The sequence below is a fragment of the Syngnathus acus genome, chromosome 6, assembly GCF_901709675.1.
Source record: "Syngnathus acus chromosome 6, fSynAcu1.2, whole genome shotgun sequence".
Taxonomy (NCBI): Eukaryota; Metazoa; Chordata; class Actinopteri; order Syngnathiformes; family Syngnathidae; genus Syngnathus; species Syngnathus acus.
The window spans coordinates 6,220,866-6,237,296 of record NC_051092.1 but is presented as its reverse complement, the minus strand read 5'-3'; the positions used below and the strand labels follow the sequence as shown (position 1 = coordinate 6,237,296).

Genomic DNA, 16,431 nt, shown 5'->3' with positions numbered 1-16,431 from the left:
TTTAGTTGTGTCTTCTCCAATATTATTTTATATAAAATAGACTATTGATTTAGTTTTGTATCACTGAAGAAATAAACGCCCAAAAGGCAGACAGGATGATGAATATAGATAGGTGAAGTTTGACAATAAATTCCATGGTTACTGCAGAATTGACACTTAAATTAGATGAGAAATGTAATCCAACATTTCTATGTTTGATGAAAAATGATACCATAACAATAATCAAAACATTAAGACTGATACACTCTTGTGAGTTACTAAGCAAAAACAAGTCATGTGAAAATGACACAAGCAAATCAATCTACCCCTCTTTTAAAATGACTCAAGTAAATTGTACTTAGAGTCTGGTAACACATGTTTAAAAATTTCCTGTCAAGAGAAAGTGGCATTACTATGTAGTTCACAACTTCACAGTCCCTTGTGATTCCAACAAAGCGCACTCATGATATAAATGTAACAGTATTAATACAACAAGGTCCAAACTGGCAACGTGAAATTGTTCCCTGGGCGAAGAAGCAGAGGAAATGGTAGTAACATGGTTTTCGGATCCCTCAGGATCGGTTGCATCTGAGAAGGCATTAAGCACCAGATACGGTTTCTCGAACAAAACACTTCTCTGTTGCAGACATTATGTTGATTCGCACACTGTTCAGATGCCATCCCACCATTATCTACACCGCTGGTCCGAATTAGTGTCAAAAATGAGTTGGAGCCTGAATTTGATGACTGTTGTGCGAGACGCAGGATACACAGTGGACGAGGCAGTGACATTTTCTGGCTTTCGTTTTTAGGAAATACAAATAGTACAGCTTGATTATGATATTGATCTATTTATTAAATGATATAGATTAAAACATAAATAGATACATGACATGTCACTTGTCGGCAGCATTGACGATAAACATTTGTTGCTTAACATGTATTGACGTTCCTGAAAGTACGGTATGATAGATCAAGATGCATGTTGCTGGCGCCAGGCGGAATCCACATCAATTTGTAAAAATAACATCCCCGTGTGGCTTTACCAATACCAAATTGTGACATGGGAGACGCCACCAATGTTTTTAGCACAAAATACAGAGCGATTACAGTATATGACTAATGGCAATGTGTCCTAGCTATGAAATGTATGCCATTTTAATTTAACTGCTGTGGAATGGAATGGCTATAGTATGTGTTTGAGCTCAATGGCTCCTATTTTCAGTCTAAGATGCAGTGGAGTTTAGAACCTGTAGTAGATTGCAAAGTCGAAGCAGAAGATACGATTTTTTTTTTTTATGTTTTGATCCATATCTGCACAAGCAAGAGGATAATGCTTTGTATCAGCCCCTAAATGTTTGTGATTAAAAAACAGGTGCAAACTTGGTTGTGCACACAAACATTTGTGAAAGCTGATCCACAAACTGGGTTCACCCAGGAGGCCTTTCAGGTGGTGCAAAGCGCAGCTGGACAAAGCATAACACGAAAGGCGCAGCAATTTTGCATATTTTCCTGACGCATTTCTGTTTGCGCATGCTTAGTAAATAAGTTTCAATATCTGTTTATGTGCAAAAAAAGTTTGGGCTTGCTTTTACAAGGGTAACATTGCTGTGGAAGCACCAATATAGTTTCTTTCCTTAAGACACATTATATCAAGTAGTGGAAGTTTAATTAAATGTACTTCAAGAGGAGCAGGAAAGCTAGAAAAATATGACAGGATAAGTGTGTTAAATTTACAATAAGTACAATGATGAAATGTGACACATTTAAGAGATTTTTCAAATGTGTCCAAATGTGTCACACCAAGTGATGCTGCAGGGATTGTGGTCATTTGTAAAATGGCACATACAAATCCAAATAAAAACACATTGGAACAATAAATTGATGGATTTATAAGCGATAGCATGTGGTCCATTGATATAAAAAGTCTTATTTTTGTCGATTGGGCATTCAGTCTACATTCCTGTACCTGGTGAAGAGGTTGTAGAGGACACGGAGGGTTGACTTAAGGTCACAGTTCACGATATCTGAGAAAAGAAAAGGAAAACCAGTGAGACTACCATCAAGACAGATATGCATAGTAAAAGAGTTTCCCGTTGTATTTTTTGCTATTGTCCAATAATAGCTCAGTTCACTTTAGTTTCTAATTATTTAACTGGCCTGTCGGTAATGAGGTATCAGAGTTGTTAGATGATCACAAGACCCAATAAATAGGAAAAACAATGAACAAAACAGACAATGGGTAAAAGTATAGAAAATATGCCTTTGATTAAACAAGATAAAGATGTTTTTACAAAGAGTGGGCATTTAAGTAATTGCATAACGGATGCGTCAATAAGATCATCGTGTTAAAGTTTTATACCCTCAGGCCTCGGCTTTGGTCGCTCCAGACCTCCGTCCTGCATCAGCTCGAATGAGAAGGACACGTTATGTACCTACGGTGAGAGTGAACGTTGATTAAACATTAGACAAGTTGCTCACCACGCGCGCATGCACGCGTACACATGCACGCATGCATGTGTACACACGCGTGCACCACACCTCTGACCTCAAATATCAATTATCTATATGCAGCCGCAGAAACACGCTGCTTCCTTAGTTGACAATGTGGTAAATTTCTACTAATTTTGTAGGTTTAAACAGTTATCAATTCCAAATGTAGTATAGCAGTTGCCAGTATATAATGAATATAAAAATAATAATAAACCAACATAACTACAGCTACTGTCAAAGAAAAGCATGACCCAGGTTAAGCTGCAGTATTAGTATTAGTAGAGCAGAAAGGTTTTAAACAAGTTTCCCAAGCATTGTGTGTGGCCGTCTCATCTAGTAAAACAAGATGAGCTAAGTTAACAACGAGCAGGCTCCGGGGGGCATACACAAACACACGCACAAAACTGAGCCCCTGAGCCATCGCTTCAGTCTTTCCCTGCGTAGAAGAGATTACAGATGCTATGGGCTTCTGCCTGCTCTTCCAGGCCAGAAGTGTGTGCGTGTGTGTGTTTGGAGTTGTGCACATTGTATCAGGGATTGCCATTCTGCTTCACAGCTTGGCAAGGGTGGCTGGCCAAGACCGTAACAAAAGCCTACTGTGGTGTCTCCGAGGATTGCCTGTTTAGAATACCGTGGTACTAGAGAGGCCAATAGAGAGGAGAGATGGCTGTGCATTGAATGGGCTCTAAGGAAAACAGATGGCATGGAACCAAACTTCTGAGGGCAGACCCTGATGCTCCTCAGAAAACCAGAGGATCAACTTAAAAATGTTTGTTAAAGTCTGCCACAGAGTCAAAGATTGTGATGAAAATGAGCAAACTCAACCTTCTGGTCAAAGTTTTCAGGTGTGAGGAAGAAGTTGTAGAGTGGCACAAAGTATCCCTCCAGCAGACCCATCAGCAAGACCAGATAAACACCATCTGCAAACTGACACACAGCACAGGCAGGTAAACAGACCAGATGGCTGGTAGGAGACAATGCAAACATTGGATGGCATGGTTTGTGGGAAAAGAGAGAAGTGATTGAGACTGAATTAGAAGAATACGAGACAAAAATATCACTTCACAACCCTTTCCCATTAAGGAGGCCCAGAACAACCTCTCTGAGGTGTGTCAAGGTGTCATACCTGTGTTTCCAATTCAGACACCTCCAAGTTGAGCTTGTTCAGGTGTTTGTTCACAAACGTGATCAGTGTCTGGGAAAACACAAAGCCATTCATTGATCAGCTGCTAAATAAGTAGACAGAAAAATGAATGAGTAATATTGGTGTGCTGTACTGCTGTATGACCCCCCCTCATTTTGTTTTTCTCTAAAAGCAGTGCACCCCCTCGTACAATGCACCATTTGGAAGCAGGCTCAAGAAGCTCCACTTGGGACCGTCTCTCACAGTCCAAGACGCTTTGCTTTGAGGAGCTTAGCTCATGAAGCTATAGGTGTATCTGATCCAAATTGGTGTACTTTGCTTGGTTACAAAACGTTGCTCAGGGTTGACATATTGGTGGTGAAATGTCTGCTTTAGACATTTAAGGGTTTGTCATGCAGACACCGACAGCCAAATTTATGGTCCGTCATTCAGCAGTGCATCGCTACCTTTTTGACGACATTCAGTTTATCTGGAGCATGGTCGAACAGGGTGTCAAAAGCATCACGTTCTGAGGGAAAACATGGATTAAATGATTAATAGCAAAAAAAAAGGAAAACAATATACGACCATAATGAGAAAAAGAGAATACTGGGTAATCTCTCACTGCTGTAGCAACGTACCATGTCTTCCAGAGAAAGCCCTGGAAAATTAGAACACGAGAAGAAAAAAAGTGTCAAAATAAATAAAAAAATCACAGGTCATTTCATGTTATTCACAATTTCACACTCGAGTCTCTATAGAATACGAGAGAATGAAAGGCGAGTGCTTCCAATTCAATCACAGAGGAATGTGGAGAATGGGAGGATTAGTTATGATTCAACAATAGACGTAGCTATAGCATCATAATAAGATTAACCAGAAACACAGGTACATCTCTGCTACCCGAAAAACCTGGGCATCATCAGCCGGAGGCCCAGAGTGACTCCAAACTGTAACATCATCTCGGCAGCAAAACACTGTTGGGTATTGATACAATAAATGAAAGCTTCTCTGTGTAAACCTACAATATCACTCCTCGTCATCATCACTGCAGCGGTCCAAATGTCCCTGAAGAGGGGCTATCACTACAGGGCAGGTCAGGAAGAAATCACACATTCCGTACACATAGTATATTAAGTGTGTAATCAAGGAAAGGCAAGTCTGAGCAGTCCTCCTGGTGCTGTGCTAATAACTATATTTTCACTGTGACCATGTAAAGCTGGTGCCTTTGCGTTTGCTGTTATTTCTTTTGTTGCTGCTGTCAGCTCGCAAGTTTCTTGCTCCACAGCAACCCGAACGTGTGACTTGCGTGCGGACGTGTGCGAATGAGAGAGAGAGACTCTCTTGTAGTTTGAATACATCGCCAATACTTGACTACTTGACACAGTACAGTATGTGTAGATTATTGATTTCATTAAAACTACACACGGTAAAAGGATAGATGAAAGTCCACACAAATCTCAGAAACCTCAGAATACTATCACACAGAGACAGTGAGAGGATATACTGTAAATCAATCCAATCATATGTATAGAGAAACCAATGCATGCATTGATGTGTTTTTGACCAGAGCTGGGACTGATTTAAATGCCCATCTTTCCCAATTTAGGTTTGTGGGGTATTGCGTGTATCCCTACATTTATACAAAAAAAAAAAAACGAGGGAAAAAAAGCCTCTGTCAAATAAGGATGGATGTATTCCTAAATAAAAGGACCAAGCACACAACACTTGTATTGGCAGAAAATTTGAATTATCCGTGAAGTTCAGAAGTCACTTCTTTACCTCTCTAACAAAGCTCAGTCTCTAGCACTAGTGCCATACAACTGGACAAAATACTGAAGATCCCCCCCAAAAAAATCAGTAAAAAGTTTGAATTTAGCAAACTTGATTTGGTTTTGTTTAAGACAGCGTGAAATAGTAATTTGAAGTTTTATGTTGAGCGCCCGTCATTTATATTACATATTATATCCATGTCTGCCATCCTTTTGACACCATCAGCTAAATTGCTTGAAATGAAGTCACTGTGGCTCCCTGCCTAATCTTCAGTGTGTGAGCCAAGACTGAAAAGAAAGTTCCTCGGTAAAGGTGAAACGTTTGGTAGGCGGTGTGTCACCTGTATGCATTTGGAAGGCTATAAAATGTTTGACTTCTTCAGTGCTATTACTTACTCTGTGTTACCAGTGATTTCTTCTTGAATTTGTCTGGATTGGAGGATGCCCTCTCTTTTCTGAAAGCCAGAGATTAATGTCATTGTGATAGTAAAATGAGGTGGAACATATTTGGAAAAAAATAAACAAAGACACATAGATATGAAAGGAATAAAAATAGTGGTACAGAAATGCAAATAACAGCAGACAGAGTGTTGAAACTCACCTGGACCACGACGACTTGAATAGAAACATGGTCCGGCAATCTAATTGGTGCTCTGAAGTGTTGTGACAGTGCTACCAGCAGGTGAAGGATGGCCACGATACTCTTCGCATGAACAGCTTCATTTTGTGAAAGACAAGTTGGATAGTATCAGTGATTCATCAAATTCATATTTGGCCACGATACTCTTCGCATGAACAGCTTCATTTTGTTAAAGACAAACAAGTTGGGTAGTGTCAGTGATTCAAAAAAATTATTTGTCTGTCAAAAATCTGAATTCGTACTAGCTATAGCTGTTCCTTAAAAAAAAATTCAACCTCTAACCTATGAATGTGTTCTCCCCTTTCATTCTCTTTAAGAAATGTTAAGTTTTGTCTAGCATTTTTAATGAATTCATTTAATGGAGAAATAACACAAATGGAGACACTAAAAAATCGGAAATGATAATGACGAATAATAAACATAATTTAAACAAAAACCAGTGAAAACTACTGGCAAAAACATCTGACTAAAGAAAGTTTGGGCAATAAACATCTCTCACAAAGGAATTATTTGGCAAAACATTATTCAAACTAAGAAAAAAAAATATGAAACTGAACAACATGAAATTTTCAAAAGTAAAATAACTAACTCTCAGATTTCTTCTGGTTACAGCAGCCTTTTTAGTTGTGGATATTGATTTAGATGAAAAGTTCTTGAATATAAAAAAAGAGGCTTGTAAAAATGATCTCGAGCAATTATGAGTCATATGATTGAAACAACTACTGTAAGTCAGACCAGATGTGATGGCTCAATCAATAGATTCAGTTGACAAAGATGTAGATTCCCATAATGGCTTCAAAACAGGGTACAAGTGAGGACAAGTCAGAGTGACTCGATTAAAATGATAAAGCTGACACAGTAGCATAATATCTTAAAAAAAGTGCACGAATTACAAGGATTGAATGAATAGGCTGTATAGCCTTTCACTTACAGTCGACATTCCAGCGAATGTTCCTGGTGGAGAGTTTGAGTGAGTCGTTGATCCGTTCTAAAACAGTCTGCAGTTTCTGCTTCTGTGCAATCTCTGACTGTGTCACCTCAGCCACATTGAGTTTCTCACCTTCCAGCTTCTCTGAAAACCATCATGAGCAAGCAACAGCAAGCGATTGTATATTTTTCAGGAGGAAAAAAAAAATGCAGCTTTCTGAGATGAGACAATTTAATGCAGTGTATTGCACAACTGGTACAGATTTTGTGGGAATTTTTAAAACTTGAATACTATGACGATGTATAAATCACAAATAATGAACTCACCAAACAGTTTCTGCAGGACCTGTCCATCATAGAGATCTTCAGCCAGATCCTTTACAATGATCCTTTCCCCAACGAGAACATCATTTATCCAGTCGATCAGCACCTATGTGAGCACAGGACAAAATATATTGGCAATGTAATGACGAGATGCCAGTTAAAACAATTTTAGGAATGAGCAATCACAACTTGTTGATGTTTTAATTAACTACATTTCTTTGCTGTCAATAACTTTTTGCTTTTCGTTTGTCTCCATTTCGATGCTGTTATCAATTCCTTCAAGATTTTTATGCTTCTTGTGCCAACTGCCATGGACTCTTTCTTTACATTTGCCTTTAGTTTCTTACTGTTGTAGATTGTTTTCTTCAATTACATCAGTTAGCGAATAATTGCATCATGCTACTACTAGTGGAGAAATATTGTGATTCTATTTTATTCTAAGTGATTAAGATGCCTGCCGCCCCTTCTGGCAACTCGTTCTTCACTTTCACATGTTTTTCAAAGCTTTTCTCATCACTGGTCTGCTGTTTGGTGTCAATAGATTCAGGTAAGATGTTTGAATGCTTTTTTCCTGACACCACTGACCTTCATGAGTTCTTGCAGTTTGCGGTCATTCTTGGAGTTTGGATCCACCATGGTACGCACCTCATTCTCCTCTAGAAGAAGAACATGATGTCAGTTATGCTCATCAGGGTCCATGACTGTTGATGACAACATCTCTTTTATTTTCTTTGGAGGGATAATTGATGAGCCCAATACGTCACTGACACAAGTTGTGACAGGGATTAGCTATTGTATCTCTAATTTTTGATTGTGAGAACACAAACGTGTTGCAAATTGTTGGCGACTAACTGAACTGTACTTTCCAGTAAAAATGGGGCTTCATTTACCAGTTTGATATTTCCCCTACTTAGAGGCAAGTATGATATTTCTGCATGCCAAAAGCAAATCAATGCTAATATTTGCATCATCTTGAAGGCATCCCAATTAATTCAGAATGTTAGCGCGGTATTGCAGTTTGATGTCCTTTAAATGACTGCCATACAAAATTAAAGCACACTATCGTGATAATACAGTTCTAATTTAGTCTACGGCTTCTGAATACTTTACTATAAAAGTGTAATCGGACTGATGGGACCGATGCGAATACCTAGCATGGTGTCCTCGGGGTCAAGTTCATAGTGGGTGGGGCTGAGAGGAAGATTGATGGCATTTATCCCCTCTTCCTGAAGCTCAGACACTGGAGTGGTGGAAAAACAGAGATTACAAAGCATTACTGACAAAGAAAATCAGGAAGAATGCAAACATTTATCGAATCCTCATGGAAATTTTGAGTCAGACTCTTCTATTTATATTCTTAAAGGGGAAGTCAACCACAAAATTCTCTTTGCACCGATATGTTCTGTGCAGCCCAACTAGTCGAAACACAGTGTTCTGATTAATGTTTCGTTTTTGGAATATGAATTAAACCGGCAACCTGTTTTTATCAATCTCAGGGAGCGGCCATTTTTCCACTTGCTGTTGACTGAAAATGACATCGTTGACATTGGTGGCAGGTCTTAGGTCACAATCAGTCACGGCACACCAGTTTTCCGAAGCTGATCTGTGATTGGTTGTTACCTGAGACCTGGCAACTGTGACGTCATTTTCAGTCGGCGGCAAAAGAGAAGCATGGCAATGGAAATTCTCAGATAAACAGTAGATTGTAGCCATTGGGTTTGGAAGGGAAAACACCTTTGTTCGCCAATCACTTTAATATTTATCAGGAAAGCACTTGTGGAAGACACAAAATGCAATTTTTTTAACCAGTACTGTTTTGCCGTGAGTCAGAGCTAGCAAAAGACAAGCAGTGATGCTTCCTGCTTCTCAACAGGCCTTATAGCATGCCCAGCATGCCTTTTGTCTCGTTTTTTCAGATAGCTGAGGAGGCGCAACCATTCAACGGATTGATGTAATGGGAGCGCAAAGCGAACATCCTGTCAATTTGCAAACTGCATAATCAACACCATCCTAGCATCCCATACATCACTAACACACACCTTGTTAAAAATAAATTCATAAAATAGACAATTAAAATTGAGCTTGATGAAACGTGTTTTCTGTTTTTGTTTCAAGTGGAAACGACTACTGAATTTAAAAGATTTTGAGGTGGGAGGTAGCCCTCACTTTTGAAATGTTTGATGACCCCTCCCTTCAAACATTCAGTAGCTTCAAAATGGCATGACTGAATGGACCCAATTTGTTTGTGACAATCATTTAAAAAATATTCACACAGAAGAAAAGATATGCCCATCCTGTTCGGAGTCAGCCTGTCTAGTCAGGGTTACAGTTAACTGCCTTGTTCAAAGACACATCAACAGTGCTCAAAATCAGACTAGCCTCAACCTGTGCCAGTTGATTTAGATTTTAAACGAGAACAGTACCATTAGGAAAAAGATCCAGTTCTCTTTTCTTCTGTGTCACTGTACTGTGATGTAATTGTAGTTAGCAGTGAATTAATGATAACCACTAAGACCAAATGACCACTGGATTGATCCAGAAATCTCTTATCTGTGTTTTCATGTCTGCTATGAAATACGCAATCTGGCTTCTGGCAACAATAAACATTTGTGCTGCTTTCGGAAAAGCTAAGTGCTCCACAGCCCATGTCTGTACTGAAGGTCTCCGTCCCCCAACTTGCAGAACAGCTCTCTCCCCAAGAACTTACCCTCCTAAAGCTGACAACAAAATTCTAAAAACACTCAGCCACAACACGGATTTGTTCTAGTTTCACTCAGCATAAAGAATGACCTCCCGTCTTGTGTTCATCAAGCACGATTGAGCTCTGTCATCCTTACTAATGTTGTCGATTCCACCTTGTGACCATCTCCTCTATCTATTTGATTCATCCTACCCTGTGCTTTCACTAGAGTAAGCTAACATCTTCATCCTGTCTTCACTTGAATTCCATCTGGCTATTACTACACTTTACTATGGCAACTGACCATAAACCTCACAGTGACTTGGAATTGAATCAACGATCGGCAAAAGAGCCAGTCGCCAAGGTCTTCCGTCAAATTATAAGAGGAACGCACGCTGTGCGAGTGTGTGTGCACACGTCTTTCATGAATTAGATGCAATAACATACATCAAATGTGTCGCAGCTGCGGAACCTTAAAATATGGGCATTAAAATTCTCACCTCATATTATATACAGTAAAAGCTACAAAACAAACTGACAAATAACTCGTTTTCAAATCAGACGAGTAAAAACTGGTCAAATATTTAAAAAAAAAAAGATATTAAAAGTGACGACAATTTGCAATTCTAGTAATGACACGCAAATTTGATGCACAATTTGTCTTCACGGGCCACATAAAATGATGTGGTGGGCCGTATCTGGCCCCCGGGCCTTGACTTTGACACATGTGCATTGGAGGAAGATACAAAAATTCAGATTCACACGATCATTAATATTAAGAGCTAGTGTGTTGTTTTGTTATTTTTCACTAATTAATAACTTTTGTCAATAGTTATAACCCTTAATGATTTCACAATATTGTCATTTAACCAGCTTCCTCCTGGCTTTTAGGTTATGAGAGCTTCCATTATTATTGTTGAAAAGTGGCTGAAGGGAGGCGAGACTTGTCAGAGAGCCCAAGAAAACGTCACAAGTGAATTCTTTACCTTACATGGATGGATAAAGACACGTAGCCCATACGTATAATATTGACAGTGATTGATATTTACTCCACGAAAATGAACAATACCACAGGGTTAAACCTGTTACCTCATTAACACGCATAACATTTTGGGATTTGTCGTGGGTCACTCTTATTAGTTAGGACCATCGCCTATGTTGAAACGAGATTTATCATTTCGTTCTAATTTCCAGCACTAGGCAGTAAAACACAATAATTCATGGCTCAAGACTTTGTTGGTTGTTTACCTTCTTTAGCTTTCTTCCTCCTCGCCAGAGTCCCACCAAGTTTTCCAAGGAAAGAATCGTCTTTTTTTCTCGAAGAAGGAGATTTCGGCGTTGTCGGGGATTTGGGAGAGGACGGCGACTTCTGAGGTGAGGAAGCCATCGTCGCTGTCGAGTAATAAATAAACTCGACGTTTGTTGAGTCAAACTTTCTAAACTGACGTAGATGTTGAAATTTTGTTGGGAGAAAAATCCCGGTCGACTCCCTGAAGCGGAAATGGAATTCCACAATTCCTCTCGAAGTTGGTCAGAGTTAGAGGCCCCGCCTCTCTGGAAGAACATCAGGGGAGGAAGCGGCGACCCATCGCGGGAAACGAGCTGTGGTAGCCGGACAAATGATGGAAGCCATCCCTCTCTCCATTTACGCGCTGTTTGGATCATAACAGATGGTTGATTTTTCTAATTTCAAGAGAAATTTAAAAAATGTTTTACAGCACCTTTTATCCACTGTATACACTTCAGCCACACTATAAACACTTTATTGAATAAAGCCCAGGGGCGTAGCCAGATTTTTTTTTTTAGCGGGGTGGCCAGGATGACAACACCTCACTGAGGACTGGAGTGCTCATTGGGTTGCCTCGTAGGCATGCGTGAATCATTTGCATTCTAGTAACCCTTTAAGAAAACATAAGTCATTTATTATCATACCTTTCACAGTCAGGGTTTTGTGGAATAAAATGCACGAAAGCAATATTTTCTGAGCTTAATTGACTAGATACAGTAATGCCATTTCCTATGCTTTTCATTTGTGTATACTCTTATCACGCACTTCTATTTCAGCCACTGATTCATTATAACAGCCAATTTTGACAATCAATACCATTTTGCAAACTGCACTAAATGTCTCATTCACTCAAATCATATTCGAAAAGCACAATGACACAAACAGCTCTTAATTCTTCAGAATTCTAAATGTTGCTTTTTTGCTTAAATGTGTTCTTTGTATTTTAATGCAAGAGTTCTTTGCACTGGGAGGACAAAATAAAAACAAAATCACAGTATGTGTTTATTTTTTGTTTGTTTCAAACCTTATGTTGTTGAATAGGTTCTTTTTTTTCTACATGCATTGAGAAATGTATTCGGAAATATATTAAGAACACATTGCACAATTGTATGAGTTTTGTCCAGATTTAAAGTGGCATTTTTGTCATAAATCTGGTTAGGAAATGCTGGGTCCAATGTGACCCCCCCTACACCCCTGTGTAGCATTGATGAAAAACTGCAGGAATTTATAGATTTAAATACATTTTATTATAGATTGAGCTCCTTTTAAAACAAACCATATGGTATAAAGTAAAAACATGAAGAAACATCAAATAATACCACTAAACAGACATCCTCTTAGCCCATACAGTTTGGCTAACCAGTAGTGGCTGGCTAAATTCACAGCTATATAGGATAGATACACTCATTTTCAACCATGTAGCAATTTATCTGGTCACTGCATCACTGATTGGCTCGATATACTGTACATGAAAGAGTGAATCGCCTTACTGTTCACCTATTTCTCACATTACATTACAAATAAATGAGTGCGACATGAAAAAACAAAACACCTTCTGAGACTGCAGCCACTTTCATAATGACCCTCTTTGTCTGCTTTTAACAGTCTTTTTCTTGATTGGGTGCATGATGAAGGGTAAATTGGACCTGCAAATTTGCCTCTTTCTGAGGTAGTATCAGAGGCGTGACGGAGGCAATATGCAGCAGGTACTTAAATGGATAAAGAGGTTTACCCCACAAGATTCAACGTTCACGCACCTTTGTGTTGAAAGCAATGCACTGATGACTTTTTGAATATAATTACTGTAAATGAAAAGTAATTCCATAACAGAAGTTTGAGTTTTGTTTGAAAGGGACCCGCTATTAAATACCGGCTCTACCGTTACACCAGTGATGCACCAATTTGTCATGATGGCAGCGTAAAAACAGTTTTACACGCATAAACACACAGTAAACAAACATACATATATTAATGAACACAATATACTGTACATCTGTGGATTCATTATGCAATTACAAAATTCTAGCTGTGAAAAACTGAAACCCCAAGTAAAGAGTTTGGTTAGTCCATGTGATAAAATGTGACTATGTAGCCTACAATAAGACGTATTTGTCACCAATCTATCTTATATAGGTATATATACGTATATAAAAAAAACAAAATAGCAGTTGTGGCCTCAGGCCAGTTGCATTATAAAGTGTGCGAAAAGGCAGTCAGTCATGATCAGAAGTAGTAAATATAAAGTACATTGACATTGTTAGCTTTTTCTTTTACGTCATTCGTTTGATTTTGAGTCTTCCTTTCAAGTCTCTTTCATTGATTAAAAAAAATGATAGGCAAGACTTGGATGAAGGCTATGAATGACAAAAAGCTAAATAGAAAGTTAACTTTTCTTACTTTGTCTAGTGTTGCGCATAGTCTTAGGACATCTGACCTGGTCTTTTTAATAGTCACCCTTCAGCACTGCCTCATGTGACTCCAAGCTGTCATTAGCCTGGGCCCAATGGAACTGGTAGCCTTTAGACAGCACAAGGCTTTCCAAGTCTCGGTCTTGAGCTCTCTCCATCAGCCTTTGCTCCTCAAGTTTAGACACCAGCATGTCCCTCTTCTCCACTGTCCTCATAATCTCAGATAGGATCACCTGCTCCTTCTGGAGCTCAGAGGCACTCTTCTTTGTATCTTTGGAAAAGAAAAAGTGAGAAGCTACAAACAATCAGCTCAATGACTGTGTGGGATTTACCGTCTTTACTCATCCTGCGTCGAAGGTCTTGCTGCAGTCGGCCCTGGATGTCCTCCAATTCAAGCTCCTGAGCACTGAAACGGACAGGAAGGAGTGACCTCTACTGGTCAGGTATGGAAAGCGCATCCCAGTCACACATTTCTCCACCAGATGCAGTCACTTACAAGATCATGAGATCAGACTCGTATCGTGCTAGTCTGTTCTTCTCCAAAACCAGTTCGAACCAGGATTGATAAAGGTGGGCTTGGTCACCATCATTTTCCTGATTGTCAGTGCCTTGGAGGAGGAGGCAAAAGCAAGGATGAATGGCAAAATTGACAATTGGGTGGGGCAGGGTCCGGAAGGGATTGAAAGAATAAATCACGGGGATTGCGGGTGACACAGGAAGATCAGACATCACGTTTTGGAGAACACAGGGCTGAGACTTTTTTTGTAGGTCATTGCATAGCTTTCTATTGTACGAATCAAATCTGAACCATATACTGGGATAAAAACACTGCAGCAAGATCACATTTTCTACTTGTTGCGCTATATTATTAAAGACACACTGTATAGAGGAGCATACATGAAGGGAGGAAAATTAAACGCAGGGATTTTCAGTTTGGGCATCTATTGAGGTTTGACTTTTCTAGTCTTTCTTGCCTGATTTAGCCTACTGTATGTGTTTTCAACATTCTACTGCATTATTCAATACCTGCTTCTCCTCTTATAACCTTTTCTATGGCCACTCCTCTCTCCTCCAGGTCTCTTTGTTTCTCTCCAACCTCCTCCAGTTGCCGCTGAATCGCCTAAACGAAAACCACACACGGTGTATTCAGAATCAAACTGTGGTGATTAATATTCAAAATAGCACGTGAAGAGAAATACGTAGGTTCAACATGGAGTAGTACAGGTCAAATGTACCTGAGCTCTATGCAACCTCTTTAATTGTTCTTGTTTGGCCTGCAGCGCCACTGTCTTTTCTTGCCTCTTTTGTTGTCTTTTTGAAGACACCTGTTACCAGAAGGTTTCATCAGCATTTATTAAAATGTACACAAGATTAAACAACACTAACACAGACATGCACTCTACAGAAACTACATACAGGTGTACGAACCGTCATATGAGTCGATTCGCATTCATCATCAGTTGAGCTGGGCTCCTCCAAACTCTGCTGACTGGAAGCTAGGTTTAAAAAAAAAAAAAAAAAAAAAAAAAAAAAAAAGAAATATTGACAATGTTTCTAAGAGACTAATAAATTGGCCATTAAAGACATGTCCAACAAATATAAAAGTTATCTATTGTATTGCAGAATAGTATTCACAGCACAGCACTTCAATTCTTCCACAATTTATATTAGCCTTATCACAAGCTGTCTTAAATATTTTCTTATTTTAAATTCTTCATAGCATCCCACAACAACATTAAAAAGATAAAAATATTGCTAAGTATCCACACCCTTTGCAATTAATCTCAAAATTGAGTTCAGTTGAATCTGGTTTCCATTGATCACTAGATTTCACCTTTGGTAAACAGTTGATTGGAACTGCTTTGAAAAGGCAAACACCTCTCTGTGTATGTACCTAAAAACCTCCAATTTTCTCAAAAGCCGACAGTGCGCCTTATAATCAGGTGCGCCTTATATATGGACCAATATTGAGCCACTACAGCAGGCGTGTCCAAAGTCCGGCCCGCGGGCCAAATGTATATATCTTATATATGGACAAAGTTTTAAAATGGGCCATTCATTGAAGGTGCGCCTTATAATCCGGTGCGCCTTATATATGGACAATGTTTTAAGATGGGCCATTCATTGAAGGTGCGCCTTATAATCCAGTGCGGAAAATACGGTAATCGGATGATGTGGCGATTTGAACAGCCCCTAAAACATATTGAAAGTAAATACCCCATTTACTCGTCTTCAGCTCAATAGACATTTTGAATCTAGACAAATTTCTTAATTATCTCAGGTTGGTTGAATCACTATACTGACCTTTGTTTCTCAGGTTGATAAGTATCATCCTGATTTCCTTTTGGAGCTCCTGGTCCTTCCTGTCACTCTCTGATGACTCCCTCTTCCGAAGCCTCAGGGAAGAGAAGAGGGTAACTTTCCTGGAAGGCAGTGACGAAACGTCATCATTGAAAACCCTTCCAGAGTTTCTGCGGCCCTTCAAGCAGACTTGCTGCTGCAGAGACGGCAGCTCCGGCCCAGCCTTGTGGTTTCTAGCTTTCTTCTCTTTGGATAACTCTGGTTCAGCAATGGGAAAATGCAACTCTCCTTCTGACATAGGCCTGCGTCTGCGTTGGCCGTCATGTCTGGGCCTTCTGGTGAAATGGAAAAATAAACCGAAACGCAGTGTGAAACTCATCACAGAAACACTTAATCACAAAATCAAACATTTGAAAGAGACACCTTATAAGAAGGGTTCTAGTACAATCTGTATAATATGAGCAGTGTTGATGTGGGGCACATAATTGTGTCTTTA

At 39.3% G+C, this 16,431-nt stretch overlaps 2 protein-coding genes across 5 annotated transcripts in view; both read right to left on the bottom strand.

Moving 5' to 3' along the window:
• Positions 1-814: 814 nt before the first annotated feature.
• Positions 815-11,494, bottom strand: parvaa (parvin, alpha a). Its single transcript, XM_037254023.1, has 13 exons — positions 11,187-11,494; positions 8,409-8,498; positions 7,844-7,914; positions 7,262-7,364; positions 6,939-7,079; positions 5,969-6,084; positions 5,764-5,822; positions 4,237-4,256; positions 4,063-4,124; positions 3,599-3,667; positions 3,298-3,399; positions 2,342-2,414; positions 815-2,006 (listed from the first exon to the last, which is right to left on the bottom strand). Exons 1-13 carry the CDS (start codon positions 11,323-11,325, stop codon positions 1,930-1,932), a joined length of 1,122 nt encoding a protein of 373 aa, XP_037109918.1. The 5' UTR covers positions 11,326-11,494; the 3' UTR covers positions 815-1,929.
• Positions 11,495-12,453: 959 nt separating this feature from the next.
• Positions 12,454-16,431, bottom strand: part of mical2b (microtubule associated monooxygenase, calponin and LIM domain containing 2b) — a 30,148-nt gene continuing 26,170 nt past the window's right edge. For all 4 annotated transcript variants that reach the window (XM_037254017.1, XM_037254018.1, XM_037254019.1 and 1 more), the window contains 7 exons: positions 15,939-16,270; positions 15,063-15,130; positions 14,870-14,959; positions 14,661-14,754; positions 14,131-14,242; positions 13,967-14,040; positions 12,454-13,905 (listed from right to left, as the gene is read on the bottom strand). In XM_037254017.1, coding sequence (XP_037109912.1) covers positions 13,670-13,905; positions 13,967-14,040; positions 14,131-14,242; positions 14,661-14,754; positions 14,870-14,959; positions 15,063-15,130; positions 15,939-16,270 — 1,006 coding nt within the window. In that variant the 3' untranslated portion in view covers positions 12,454-13,669. The remainder of the gene's footprint in view (positions 13,906-13,966; positions 14,041-14,130; positions 14,243-14,660; positions 14,755-14,869; positions 14,960-15,062; positions 15,131-15,938; positions 16,271-16,431) is intronic.